The 14,607-nt window shown below is 42.1% G+C and overlaps 1 protein-coding gene across 1 annotated transcript in view; it reads right to left on the reverse strand.

The window, feature by feature from the left end:
• LOC149192308 (alpha amino-terminal protein methyltransferase) overlaps positions 1-12,797 on the reverse strand; it is a 58,439-nt gene extending 45,642 nt beyond the window's left edge. The window contains exons 1-2 of the mRNA XM_089404537.1: positions 12,696-12,797; positions 12,387-12,644 (exon numbers count right to left, since the gene is read on the reverse strand). Coding sequence (XP_089260663.1) covers positions 12,387-12,527 — 141 coding nt within the window. The 5' untranslated portion in view covers positions 12,528-12,644; positions 12,696-12,797. The remainder of the gene's footprint in view (positions 1-12,386; positions 12,645-12,695) is intronic.
• Positions 12,798-14,607: the final 1,810 nt, after the last annotated feature.

Raw genomic sequence — 14,607 nt, forward strand, 5'->3', positions numbered from 1 at the left:
GTAATGGTTACACTTAGCTTACAAGTACAACTTTGGTGATCAATGATGATAAATGTTATATATTGAATTTTGAAAGCTTGAAACTTTAAGACTGATGAATCATGAGACTCAATATGTTGTATGTTACTATGTTACTAACTTGTGGACGTGGTTGATGAAGATTATAACTTCTAGATGATTGTTGTTATATGGTTCAATCTATGTTTTTTTATGTTTTTTATATCTAATTCATCATTCTACATGTTTTTGTTGACATATATGTATCAAAATAAATAAAATAAAAATAAAATATAAATATATATATATATATAAAAAACACTCCGGGATTCGCTCCCAAACCGGGAGCTTCTGAAAATGTCGCTTCTGCACCCGTTTTCGCTCCCGCTCCCAAGTAACACTGGCTTGAAGCAACAATCACACTGTTGGAATGGTGGGATTCTTCATGGTTACCAACTACAAGGAATTAAATGGCTATGGAACATTTTTGAGCAAAGGAGAAATGTGATTCTTGCAAGTATTTGCAACCATCTGTTGTGGAAATGCAGGTTTCCATGTTAAAGACACAAAACCACCGCAGCTCAAAGACACAGAGACATAGAAGAAAAAAGTCATGCAGAGTTACACAATGTTGCAGATGCAAAGAACATCCTTTTTCCAAATGCAACAGCAATTAGAACTTGTCGAGGTTGCAGGGGGCATTAAATCCGACCAAAAGTAGTACTTATAGCTGTTTATAACATTTCGATTGTACATGTGTGTAAAGATGTAGAAGACAATGCATAAATAAGGATGAAAATATAATGATGATGACGATGATTAACGTCCACTAAGACCAATGTGGTCTATCGGACCTTACAAAAATAAGAAATTAATTGCGACTCTTTAAAAATTTATTTCTGTGATCAAAAAGAAGGGAAAGAAGCGCTCCAAGATCACTATATTTAGGCTGACTTAAAGTCAAGAAGATTGGAAGTGTGGCAAATGTTTTGGAAATGAGAGTGGATGTGAGTAAGAGTTGAGCAATCTAAGAGAAAGTGTTTTTCATCTTCCACCTTCTTAGTATCGTAAATGTGACAGATTCTTTCGTCCCAAGGAATTTTGGGAATAGACCACCGCCCGGTTTCACTTCGAAGCTCATGAGAGTTAGTTCTTATCCTTGCAATGTTCATTTTTTTCTTAGTACTAGTCAAGACAAAGAGATAATTCTGGTTAGCAAGGGTGGGGTTGATCACCTCCTTATAATACCTTAGCTTCCTTTTTCCCTCCAACTCCTTATCATCCCACAATTTATCCTTAAATTTGGAGGTAATAGTATTTTTGACACTATCCTTATTTCCCAGGATGATCTCCTCCTTTATCCCCCAATGGTCGAGCCAAGACTGGGCATCCTTATGCCATCCATGCTTGAGACGGAGGTGGGGGTTTTGGCTAGAGTTAGAAGCAATTTTGGGAAGTCTCTTTGTTAATTTTAAATAACAATGGTATGTTCTATGCTTAGAGCAATTTTACTTCAATTTATTTATTAGCCCAATATCAATATCCAGTTTAGCAATCACATCAACATGATAGTAAAATGTAGATAAAACATAAACAATAATAGTAGAAGACAAGCCAATACAAGAGGACACAAGATATGGCACCAGCCAGGGACAAACCCCAATGTGGGGAAACCCTTGATCAATTATTCTTATAATTCTTCAAAAGTTCAGCAGAGAGAGAGTACAAAATATTCACTTGCCCAATTGCAGTGAAAATCTGATCAGTCAAATAGCAGAAACAGAAAGCCCTAAACAGAAAGTCAACACTAGTCAACAAGGCAGACTTTGACCTCTAAAACAGCTCAGTCAAACTCGATCAACTCAGCTTCCAACAGCAAGTTAAATCAGCGCAAAAACAATCCGGAAAAAGTCCAGCCAAATCTAGTCAACAAAAGTCAACGCTACGGCAAACCCTCGCACAGTCAACGCAGGTCAAACAGAGGTCAGATTGCCTCGATTTTTGTGCCCAAAACTGTGGCCTGCTAAGACAGAATTCCTCCACCCAAAACCGCACCAAAACAAGTCAACACAAGTCAAAACAGCTTCTGCAATTTTTGGTCAAATCTGGTCAACTGCTAGAACAATAAAACCCTTCCTTTCCTTCGCACGTGTGGAGAGCAGCTTCTGATTTTCGTACCCAATCAATGAAGGAGAGAGAAGATGTGAGTGAGTGAAGTGTGTCCAAATGAGGAGGAGGCATCATGTATTTATAGGCAAACGTTGAGGATGAATAGACATGACTGTTGGGCTTCTGAGCCTACATGAGTTTGTTGGCCGACCTTGACAATTTGTCCATAATCAAAATAAATTCATAATTTCATTTGTGCATGTCAGAATGGGATGATCTTTAGATCAATCCTACACCTCTCGGAGAGAGGAATCCAAGAAAATATGAGCTGCCTCATATGAGTTGTCCAATGTGAAGTTTGGCCCTAGTTGCCAAATTTAACACTCTTGGATTCCATGTTGTAAAGCTTCTTCTTATACATCAAATACCTAAACATAGCCAAGCTTTCAATGGGGGAAAGGCCAGCTTTGATCAGGAGGATAGGATAGGGAATATTCCCTTTGACCTTGAGGTTGTAGGTTATAACTTGCTTTTGAATCATCTTGATCTTTCTCCACGACTCTTTGGATATACTGCAACCCCAAACTTCACATCCATATAAAATAATAGGGGTGACGAGAGTCTCAAAGAGGAATCTTTTTTGACTCCAAATCCAAATATCAGTCGGCTTACAATTGTTTTCAAGCTCATAATAAGCTTTCCAGCCTCCAAAAATCATTTTCTCAATGCTATATTTCCAGTTGAGTTGTTGGTGAATGTCAATATATAAATATTTGTAAGAAGAAACTTGCTCCAAGTAATTGTTATCATAGACAAAATTACCATGGTTGATCTTTTTGGATTTAATTATCGTGACTTTAGGCTTGTCGGTATTAACTGTCATACCCATCTTGAAGCAGTAGTCATGAAGAGTCTTAAGCTGCCTGTCGAGGTCATCATGGCTTTTGGCAAGAAGAACGATATCATCGACATAAAGGAGAAGAGTAATGACTATACCAGCAAGCTTAAGGCCATTGCAACCCACAGTTTCCAAAAACTCCTCTAACTTACCAATGTAAATGCCAAAAAGGGTAGGGGATAGGGGACACCCTTGGTTAACCCCTGTTATGCACTTAACCTGCAAAGTAATACCCAAACATAGAATTTGCGAAGAAAAGATACCGAGAACACAAAATATGCGAAGAAAATATACCCAGAGCACAGAATAGCAATGATTTTATTATTCAGAGAGAAATGTTCACAGGCCTCTTCGAGGGGGCAACCTCCAATAGAGCAGAGCTCGATTACAAAACAAGACACGACGCTCCTCGCAAGGAGTCTCTATCCTTTATATATGACTCATACATGCAATACCAAGGGCCAATATCGTGGGTTTTATTAATACCATCTATCTAATACTACCGCCCATTTACCATCTATCTAATACTTCCGCCCATTTGCAACTAACTGTGGTCCCGTCATTAATTGCGGGTTAACCACTTACAAATATTAATATGGGCTTTATTGACTCTTGACTATGACGTGATCCCAAGACATAAATAAGGGGGTTAGGGTGGGACCCTAACATGCCCTCCCCCTTAAGACTAGCCTTGTCCTCAAGGCTGAAGCTGCGGAAACTGCTGAAGAATAGTGGCTGGTTCCCAAGTTGCATCTTCCGGAGAGGTGTCTTTCCATTTGACGAGGACCTCCTTAATCATGCGGCCGCGCAGGTGCTTGTCGCGTGTGTCTAGAACCTGTTCAGGTTGAAGCCAGATTGACCCTTCTTCGTCCAATTCAGGTAGACTGGTTTGAACTCGGCAATTGTTCCCAATCACTTTCTTGAGGCACGATACATGGAAAACTGGGTGGATTTTTGCTGTAGGTGGCAAAGCCAACTTGTAAGCCACTTCTCCAATGCGCTGAAGTACTTGGTATGGTCCGTAGAATTTTGGGGAGAGCTTTTGACAACCCTTGTCTTTGAGTGATGTTTGCTTATATGGTTGCAGCCTCAAAAAGACTTGATCCCCTTCTTGAAATTGGCGCTCTGAGCGATGTTGGTCAGCCTGTTGCTTCATACGGTTCTGAGCTTGATGAAGATTCTCGCGCAGATGGGCAAGCATGGTTGCGCGGTGTTGTAGGAGTTGATCCACGGCTTGTACTTTGGAGCACCCCGTGAGATAAGAAGTAGGGGAAGGCGGAAGTTGTCCATAGACTGCTTCATAGGGAGTCATTTTGGTGGTGGCATGATAGTTGGTGTTATACCACCACTCCGCCAGAGGTAACCACTGTACCCAAAGGTGTTGCTTTTCTGAAGTGAAACACCTAAGGTAGGTTTCTAGACATTTGTTGACGGCTTCGGTTTGACCATCTGTTTGCGGATGATATGAAGTACTGAGTTTGAGTTGAGTGCCTTGTATTCTGAAGAGCTCCTGCCAAAAATTACTGGTGAAGATTGGGTCACGGTCGGACACAATAGAAGTGGGCATGCCATGCAATTTGAAGATCTGATCCATGAAAGTTTGAGCAACCAAGGTTGGTGTAAATGGGTGGGGTAGGGCGCAGAAATGAGCATACTTCGACAGTCGGTCCACAACCACCATGATGACTGACTTGTTCCCAGACTTTGGAAGACCTGTAATGAAATCCATGGAGACCTCTGTCCAAATTGACGCCGGAATGGGCAATGGTTGTAATGTGCCTGGTGTGTTGACGGTTTCCCCTTTGTGGCGTTGACAGACGTCACATTCTGCTACGAAAGTAAGGATGTCCTGTTTCATGCCGGCCCAAAAAAATGATCTTCTGGTGCGAGCATACGTCTTCTGAAAGCCCGAATGTCCTGCAATGGGAGATGAGTGCAATTCGGCCAAAATGCGACTTTTGAGGGTGGATGTTGGCGATATTACAACTCTGTCCTTGTAGCGAAGAATATCATTCTGCCACGAGTAGCCCTTGCTGGAATTAGGATCTACCTGCAATTGAGAAATGAGTTGGGAGAGCTCGGGATGTGAAAACCATTCCCTGCGAGCCTCTTCAATCCAGTCGGGAATGGGGAGGGAAATTGCGAGCAGAGTACTTTCCTCCTCAAATTGGCGCGACAATGCATTTGCTACCCTGTTGTCTTTCCCTTTCTTGTAAATGATCTCATAATCATATCCCAGCATTTTGGCTAACCATTTATTTTGTTGTGGGGAAGATAGGCGTTGCTCCAAAAAATATTTAAGACTGTGATGATCTGTGCGGATTTGGAAACGTCGCCCCAACAAGTAAGGTCGCCAGGTCTCGACTGCATGTAAGATGGCCATCATTTCCTTCTCGTAGGTAGATTGGCCCAGATTCTTCCCACTTAGTTGTTGGCTGGTGAAGGCCAATGGTCGCCCTTCCTGCATTAAGACCGCTCCAATACCTGTTCCCGAAGCATCACATTCAATGACAAATGATTTGGTGAAGTCCGGTAGTGCTAAGACAGGAGTGGAACACATGGCGGTTTTGAGAGCGGTAAATGCCTGTTGTGCTTCCTTGTTCCAGAAGAAGGAATTTTTCTTTAGGAGTTGCGTTAGGGGCTTCGCTATGCGGCCATAGTTGCGGACAAATTTACGATAATAGCCTGTGAGACCCAAAAATCCTCTCAAGTTTTTCAAGGTCTTAGGTTGAGGCCATTCTTGCATTGCCTGGATCTTTTTGGGGTCCACCTTGACACCTTCACGCCCCACAATGTGGCCCAAATACTCAACTTCTTCCATGCCAAACGAACACTTAGACATCTTGACAAATAATTTATGCGTTCGGAGCAGTTGCAAGAGTAGATCTACATGCTGAAGATGTGCCGCCCAAGTGCCACTATAGATGAGGATGTCATCGAAGAAGACCAGGACAAATTTTCTGAGATATGGTTTGAGGAGGTGATTCATAAGGCTCTGAAAAGTAGAGGGGGCATTACAGAGACCAAATGGCATGACGAGGAACTCATAATGGCCTTCATGAGTTCTGAAAGCTGTCTTGGGAATGTCGACTTCCTTCATGCGAATTTGGTGATAGCCTGAGCGAAGATCCAACTTAGTGAAGAATTGAGCCCCATTGAGTTCGTCCAGCAAATCGTCAACCACTGGGATGGGAAATTTATCTTTGACTGTTAACTTATTGAGGGCCCTGAAGTCGGGACACATCCGCCACTCCCCATCTTTCTTGAGGACCATGACCACTGGGGATGAATAAGGACTAATGCTGGGACGAATGACACCTGCTTCCAACAATTCCTTGATGATTTTTTCTATTTCATTCTTTTGGGTGAACGGATATCTGTATGGCCGCACATTTGGGGGTTGGGCCCCTGGAACCAATGTGATGCTATGATCATGTTCCCCTCGCGAGGGTGGAAGCTCATGAGGCTTGTCAAAGACCGTCCGATGTTTATTTAAAATTTGTTGCATCTCAGGATGAATTGGCGGAGACATGGTGTCTACTACCTGGATGGCATTAAATTGAGCTACCACTCCATGATGGCCCTTTTTTAACAATTTTTCCATCCTATGCGAGCTAATGATAGAGGGGGCTCCCGCCTATAGTCCACGGAGGGTATGTGTGGAGTTGTTCTGCTTAAAACTCATATATAACTCCTGGAAATCCATTGTGATTGGCCCAAGAGTGCGGAGCCATTCTGCGCCTAGGACAATGTCGCAACCCCCCATGTGTATTGCAAACATGTGGGTTTTCAATTGATAATCCCCCATTTGAATTTTGACATTTTCACAGCGACCTTCACATTTCATTGTGCCCCCATCTGCAATCTGGACTTGGAAGTTAGAAACTGCCCGGACGAAACAATGTGCTGCTTCAGCGATCTTTTGATGGATGAAATTATGGGTACTTCCACTATCAATCAAGACTACTACTGGGCGATGTTTAAGAAAACCCCTGATTTTGAGAGTTTGAGGGGAAGAAATTCCTGCCAATGCATTTAGCGAAATAATTGGTTCATCAGATACAATTTCCTTTTGGTTATCTTCTTCGATCTCCTCCGGTTCCTCAAGTGGTGGATCTTCCTCGGTGGAGCTGTAGTCAGTGGCATCTATTTGAAAAAACTTGTGCTCTTTGCATTTATGACCCGGGGAATATTTTTCATCACAGTAGTAACATAGTCCTTGCTTCCTTCTTTCGGCCATTTCCGCAGGTGACACCTTTTGAATCTTAAGTGTCTGAGTCGTGTTGGGAGCCTGTGAGGGACGACCTTTAGCGGGGAAGTTGGGGCGGCTGGATTGGGCTGTTAATGCACGTTCCACCTTACGGGCTACCTGGCAAGCCTCTGTCCATGTGGGAGGGTGGTGGAGTAGAACCTGAGCTTTGATGGCTTCTTTAAGACCGCTGATAAAGCATTCCATGTAGAACTCATCTGTGAGACCCCTAGTGCGGAAGGCTAAGGCTTCAAAAGCAGTAATATATTCCTCCACTGTACCCGTCTGTCGGAGCTTAGTGAGACGCCCCAAGAAAGAGTCTTCCTGTTCAAAGCGACTGCGAAGAGTTTTGGCAAATTGGGCCCAATCCCGAAACTGTCCATTGCAACGCTGATGCCATTCCTTCCATTGCCATCGTTCATTGTCCAAGTACATGGTGCCCACCATAAGCTTAGTCCCCTCATCTATGATATGATTCAATTGGAAATACTGCTCCATTTGTGCTAGCCATGCGGACGTGTGAGAACCGTCAAATTTATGCATATCCAACTTGGGAGGTCGCTGACTAGGTGGTGGATGGGTGTGCCAGACTTGATGAGAGTGGCTAGACTCACCCTCATGGTATTCATGGCCATTATACGCCTCCTCGTGGGCTGGCTCCTTGCCCTTTGGGAGTGCATCATGTATCTGGTTACTTATTCCTTTAAGCTCAAGTTCGATAAGCTTCACCGCCGATTGGAGGGAGTGCACATGCTCTTCAATTTTGTCGATCCTTTCATTGGCCATCGCTTGGGCGCGAGTTTCTACCATACACGAACCTGAGGACAAAAATTGGAACCGCCTAAAAAAAATTTACTAAGAAATTGAATGGTACCACTTTGCTCAGCTCGTCGTCCTGATTCTGATGGGCTAGGTCACCAATAAGTGCCCCGGAAGATCTCAGACTCTTTTATTCTTTTTTGGAAAACTCCTAACGGAGTTTTACTCCTTCCTGATCAATACTGCAGTCGCCAATTCCTCAGAATGTCAATGCCGCCAAAAGTCCTGCGAAAATTATATCCAGGGACAGGAACCCTTCACAACTACTCCGATCTGGTGGATCTGAGAGATCTGAATGGTGGAACAACTGCTGCTGCTGATCTGATGGAGCTGCGGGACTGATGTCTGCTGCTGCTGCCCTTGCTGATCTGGAATAGGTGATGTGTGATCCCCCGATAGAAAGGGAACTATGGTCTTGAGGAGTGTCAGGTGCTACAGATCGCAATATACATAAGGGTCTGACAGTAGTACTCGGCCCAATGTTTCAGGGCTCTAACTAAGGAGGATCGACCGTACCCTTAGCCGTACAACCCGACTACCCTATCGTACGGGTGAGTAATCTCTCCGAGTGCTGTTCTCGGTGTACTGTAGCCACAAGACGGCCGAAGGTTTATCTATGGCGAGGTTTCAAGGGAGCTAGGGGGCTTCCTATATACCCAGAGGGTACGTGGAAGACAGTCCGTGCGCGGTTCTGTCTAATGCGCTACTACTCGAAGGGGTACCCACAGGGGTTACAAGGGAGTCCAACAGACGTGACCACCTCTTGTATTTCCTGCGTGCATGCCTCCCCAAATCCGCAGGTTTATGCGCTTAACGACAGATCCCGTGGTTTAAAGACGTCGGAACACGTCTCTAGCCAAAAAAAAATTTGCTAAAATTTGGAGATCCCACCGAGCCTTGGAAAGTGCTCTGATACCACTTGTTATGCACTTAACCTGCAAAGTAATACCCAAACATAGAATTTGCGAAGAAAAGATACCGAGAACACAAAATATGCGAAGAAAATATACCCAGAGCACAGAATAGCAATGATTTTATTATTCAGAGAGAAATGTTCACAGGCCTCTTCGAGGGGGCAACCTCCAATAGAGCAGAGCTCGATTACAAAACAAGACACAACGCTCCTCGCAGGGAGTCTCTATCCTTTATATATGACTCATACATGCAATACCACGGGCCAATATCGTGGGTTTTATTAATACCATCTATCTAATACTACCGCCCATTTACCATCTATCTAATACTTCCGCCCATTTGCAACTAACTGTGGTCCCGTCATTAATTGCGGGTTAACCACTTACAAATATTAATATGGGCTTTATTGACTCTTGACTATGACGTGATCCCAAGACATAAATAAGGGGGTTAGGGTGGGACCCTAACAACCCCGATATTGCATTTAATTTCTTTCAACCACTCTTCGTTGGTCTTAATCTTGGCAACAACAGTCTCGTTCGTAAAGACGAATCACAAGAATCCTCAACTCAGGAGGAACCATTATCTCTTCAACTCTTTTCCATAGCTTATCCAGAGGAACAATGTCAAAAGTTTTTCTAAAGTCAACAAAACAACATAAGAGATCAGTTTTACTATTGCAACACTCCTCAGGAATGATCTTGAGAGTGACAAGATGGTTGATAGTCAAACGATCTTTCAACCACTCTTCGTTGGTCTTAATCTTGGCAACAACAGTCTCGTTCGTAAAGACGAATCACAAGAATCCTCAACTCAGGAGGAACCATTATCTCTTCAACTCTTTTCCATAGCTTATCCAGAGGAACAATGTCAAAAGTTTTTCTAAAGTCAACAAAACAACATAAGAGATCAGTTTTACTATTGCAACACTCCTCGGGAATGATCCTGAGAGTGACAAGATGGTTGATAGTCAAACGATGTCTCCTAAAACCAGCTTTCCCTTTAGCTCTTTTACCATGACTTTCAAGCCATAGGCTAATCTTCTTTTCCCCAACTTGATCCCCGAATTGTAAATGCATGTCTAGATATGATACTTAGGTTGGTTATGTGGTACATGACATTTAGGCTAGTGAGCATGTTATGTTGGGGACTACATGCTTGTGTAAATATGTTTCAAGGCCAGAGTGCCAGTGAGCTTAACAGATGTAATACGTAATCACTCATATTAATAAAAATAACACTAAAGTTGCATACCAAGGGAAGAAAAGAGTATGGGGAGTTAGGACTCCACAAAGGGAAAGGTGGGGGGGCTAGAGGACTTAGTAAGGGGGCTAGGCTAGGAAAATATAGCCTAAGTTATAAACCCATGAAATATATTTCTAAGGGAAAAATATATCCTAAGCCAAAAAAGGTAAAAGGGATAATATTAAAATACATTATAATATAATCCCCTAAACCATATGGATGTTTTATTCTAAGTTTAAATAAGGGGAAAGAGATGTTACATGGGTGCTATGTGTCAAAGGGCACCATGCATATAAAACCACCATTCTACCATTCAGTGTGCCATTATTCTACCAGTGTGGCTACTATGCTTGCACTGAGGAGAGCCATAAAGTAATCTTGCCATTATTTCCCTAGGATCCTAGGTGGATCTGGGTATGAACGCACTTCTCCTCGAGTTGTCTTGGAGAAGGTTGGAGCCCTAGATGGAGAAGTGTAAGGACAGGTATCCCTATGTGTGGCCTGGAGGGTAACTGCAAACCCTTGAGGGCAGCTAGAGCTCTTGGAGTCATAGGGCCATGCTACCTCCTAGCTAGCCTATGCCAGAGCCCTGGAAGAGGAGTGGCACAGCCTGAGGGGCTACAAAGGCAGAGAAGAGGGTGCACTGCCTTGGGTTGTGTAGGTTGATGGGGAAGAAAGGATTGTAGGTTGGAGTACTGTTAGGGTTTAGTACATTGGCCCTGACCATGTTTGGTCTTGACTATGGACCACAATTGGCTTTAGGTGAGCATTTGCCCTAGTGGAGTCATAACCCCAACTTGAAAGTGACCCACTACTAAGAGAGCTGGAGCAGTGGAGTCTACAGCAGAGAGGACCCTCTGAGATCTGCGGCCAGTCAGTGCTTCTTATCCAATAAGTGTTCTTATTATATGTTTAACTACTTTCTACTGTTCTTCATTCTTGTATATGGATGCTGCATATGGTTTATATGTGTTTTCTGCATGTTAAAATACTGTTACAGTCTTGTATATATCCAGAGTTGGTATCAGAGGAAAATTAAGTGATACCATAGTGGTTTGGAGTCCAGGCTAGATTTACATATGTTGTCAACGGATTTTTATATGTCAGGTTAAAGAAATGTTAAATTTATGGTATTGGAGGCAGAGTTCAGCAGTAATGCCCCTCAACTGGGTGACTGGGGGTGTTACAAATAAAGTGTTTGCCCTAACATTTATCTCAAAAATTATTTTTCAATATTGGTCTGAAAACAAAGTTAAATACTTAAATGTGAAAACCAGAGGTGCGTTGATTCCAAGGGAGATGATATGGGGGCATTAGAGAGGAAAACCACCACACCAAGCCAAGTTTGCATCATTCGTTCACACCAAAGCTACTACAAAAGAAAACCAATAATAATACCGTGGACAGGTTCTTCATTAGAGTAGTTGGTACAGAGAGACGGTTTCATATCCCACCACGGTTCAAATCCCCTGGATACACATTCTTAGCATATGGAAAGAGTGTGTTTGTTAGGGCGACTCCTTAGTAAAGCCAAAGTTTGTATTATGCATTCACACCAAAGCTACTACAAAAGAAAAACAATCATAATACCATGGACAGGTTCTTTATTAGTTTAGTTGGTACAGTGGGGACAGTTTCATGTTCCCACCAAGGTTCAAATCCACTGGATACATATTCTTAGCATATGGAAAAAAACGTGGAAAAAACGTGTTTGTTAGGACAGTTCCTTAACAATGGGAAAGAACATATTTACCTCTTGGTGATAATAGGAAGCATTTTTTTTTTTAAAAAAACCACCATTCAAGAGAAGTGAAACGTATTCTACGTCCTCAATGAGGTGGGGTGAAGTATGTGTAAGGATGTAATGAATCTCAATAATGAAAAACTAGGTATAAGGGTGCAATGAATCTTAATATTGAATATGAAGACCAGCATAGACTGACGTAATACCAGAGTCTGCTAGGCACATGAATGCTGCAACGTACAAAAATATAATAGATATCACAAAAATGGCAAACGTCTAAATATTGGAACTGATGCGACTTCAAGGTGCATATAAGACGCCAGTTTAGCTGGCTCCATGTCCTACTGAACAAATTTTTTTCGCATATTTACAGTTGAAATGAAGAATGAAAGAATCAAAACAAAACCAACCTCCCAATAGCCAACTCCTTTATTGTACCATTCCTTTGTTCTTTGTTGAGCGTCGGCTGCTTCTCCTCCTATTTCTTCTTCCCACATTTCCTTTGTGCTAGAGTATATTTTACCTTCTGAATCGTGTCCTTCACACTCCATTTTCGGCCCTATCACTAGATTTTCAGCCCTGGTTGATGCGATTTCTTTCTAGAAGCAAGTTGTTTCTGAATAAATAAATCCCCAATAGTTCTTCCGATCCTGTAATGCTCGGGATGCCTGTGTTAATAGCGTTAGGGCAACGCCCAGTTCTATTCATCCATAAGACGCTTGACGTGATGAAAATTATCGACAGTTAATGTAACATATCCCACGAGACATTCATTGATGAAAATTATCGACAGTTAATGTAAGATATCCCACAAGACATTCATTAACTGTAGGATATATTCTCATCCCTTGGAAGTCAATTTACTTGACTTTTATTAAGTTTATTTTCTTTATTAAAATTTTTATAATGCTTTTGTATATGTGTACTAAATCAATTTCTGAAATAAGTTTTTTTTTTTTTCTAAATTTTTAAATTAGATATAGCCAGTTATATTGATTTTACAAATATTATGTGGTTTGAAAATGCACCTGTTACCCCATATAATTTAATTTTAAAAAAAATAGGGTATTTAATGTTATGATGTATATTATATTGATCTCTATTTTCATAAGATAAGATAAGATAATTATATTTATGTTTAATGATTGACCATAAAGTAGGTCAGAGGGACGATTGAGTATAATGATGTCCATACAAAGCAAGAGAACCAAACGGTCTCCTATAAAGGATACAATGCATGAAATAAACTAACATCTGGTCCTAGCGGAGAAGATCCAAGAGTTAATATGTGTAAGGATCAAACTCATCTTTCCTAGCATCCAAAGTTGAATGAAGAACACTGAAGAAACTCGACAAACTATGTTGGCCCGATGAAGAGTCAGTGGAAAGTGCGGACTGTCCATTAAATCATTGCTTGGGGGAGTTCGCTCGTCGTTGAGCTCTAGAGGACCTAGTCTGTCTCTCAAGAACGGAGACGTATATACTGCTGAGATCTCGTGTGGCAGGGTGAGGTCCAACGGATCTTCATTGATCTAGAGTCTGGATGTGTATTGGTATCCATCAGTCTCTTGGTGCCCCTATCTGAAAGAGTCTGGTCTAATGGGAGGCAGAAGAATATGCACCCGGAACCTGAGAGCCTCCTGCATATATAGGGCCAAACATCTCTTATCGAGATACCTGAAAAAGTCGATGAGGGTCTAAGAATATTTGAACAAGCAATGGAACCTTCCTCTAATCTTGTAGTAGACAGGGCATCCAAAAATGAAGTGCACTTTGGTCTCCACTTCTTGTAAATGGCATGCCTAGCAAATTTTGTTCGGTCTATCAATTTGGTGGTCTGTCTCTACCCAAAGTTTATGAGAACCTATCTGAACTGGACTAGAGTAATGCGAAGAGTATGGATCCAGTAGCGAAGCATATACTAGGATCGAACAATGAGCTCGTCTCTCAACTCTAATAAGTGCTCAGCATAGAAGGCCATCTTTAGGCACAACCCAATTGGAGGATTGACCCAAATAGCCTAGACGAACTGCCTGTAGATGTCCTCCCTAGTGATCTTGTTCAACTCTTGTCTAGTAGGTAAGAGGTGACCAGGTGCATCTAAGGAATATCAAAAAGGAGGGAGATGATCCAACTGAATGCCCATTGACTCTAAGAGATAAGAAACTCCTATAAACCAACATTTGGCCCACCCCAAAGGAGTAGAACGGGCAATAGTCTCATAAGAGAAATATGCCAAGTAAGGATATCGATCCCTACTATATATCGAGTTTGCAAAGCTTCAGACACGATGCAAGAATGCAACCAATCTGAAGATTATCTCAAGCCAAAAGGGTTTAGCCCCAAACTCTGCAAGGATGATGTGCTGAGGTATTATCTGTTTGCATCTAATGATGCGACAGATAAGAAGAATCTAGACTCTCTCAGTTGAACCTAAATCCGACTCAAGTAAAGACAGTTCCCAAATCTCTTAGCCATATAGAACAGTGGGACGGATCAAAGTGTCCAAGATGAGCCTCATGGACAAGATGTCCTAGAAGTGGTGTCAAATGCATTGCCTCTCAAGAAGGGCCAAGGATCCATATCCTTTGTTGATCTGAGGTTGAAGCGTTGGTCACAAACTGAAGCGAG

This window comes from Pinus tabuliformis, chromosome 2_2, assembly GCF_031772625.1.
Source record: "Pinus tabuliformis cultivar Carrire ecotype Pingquan chromosome 2_2, CPIR1, whole genome shotgun sequence".
NCBI lineage: Eukaryota > Viridiplantae > Streptophyta > Pinopsida > Pinales > Pinaceae > Pinus > Pinus tabuliformis.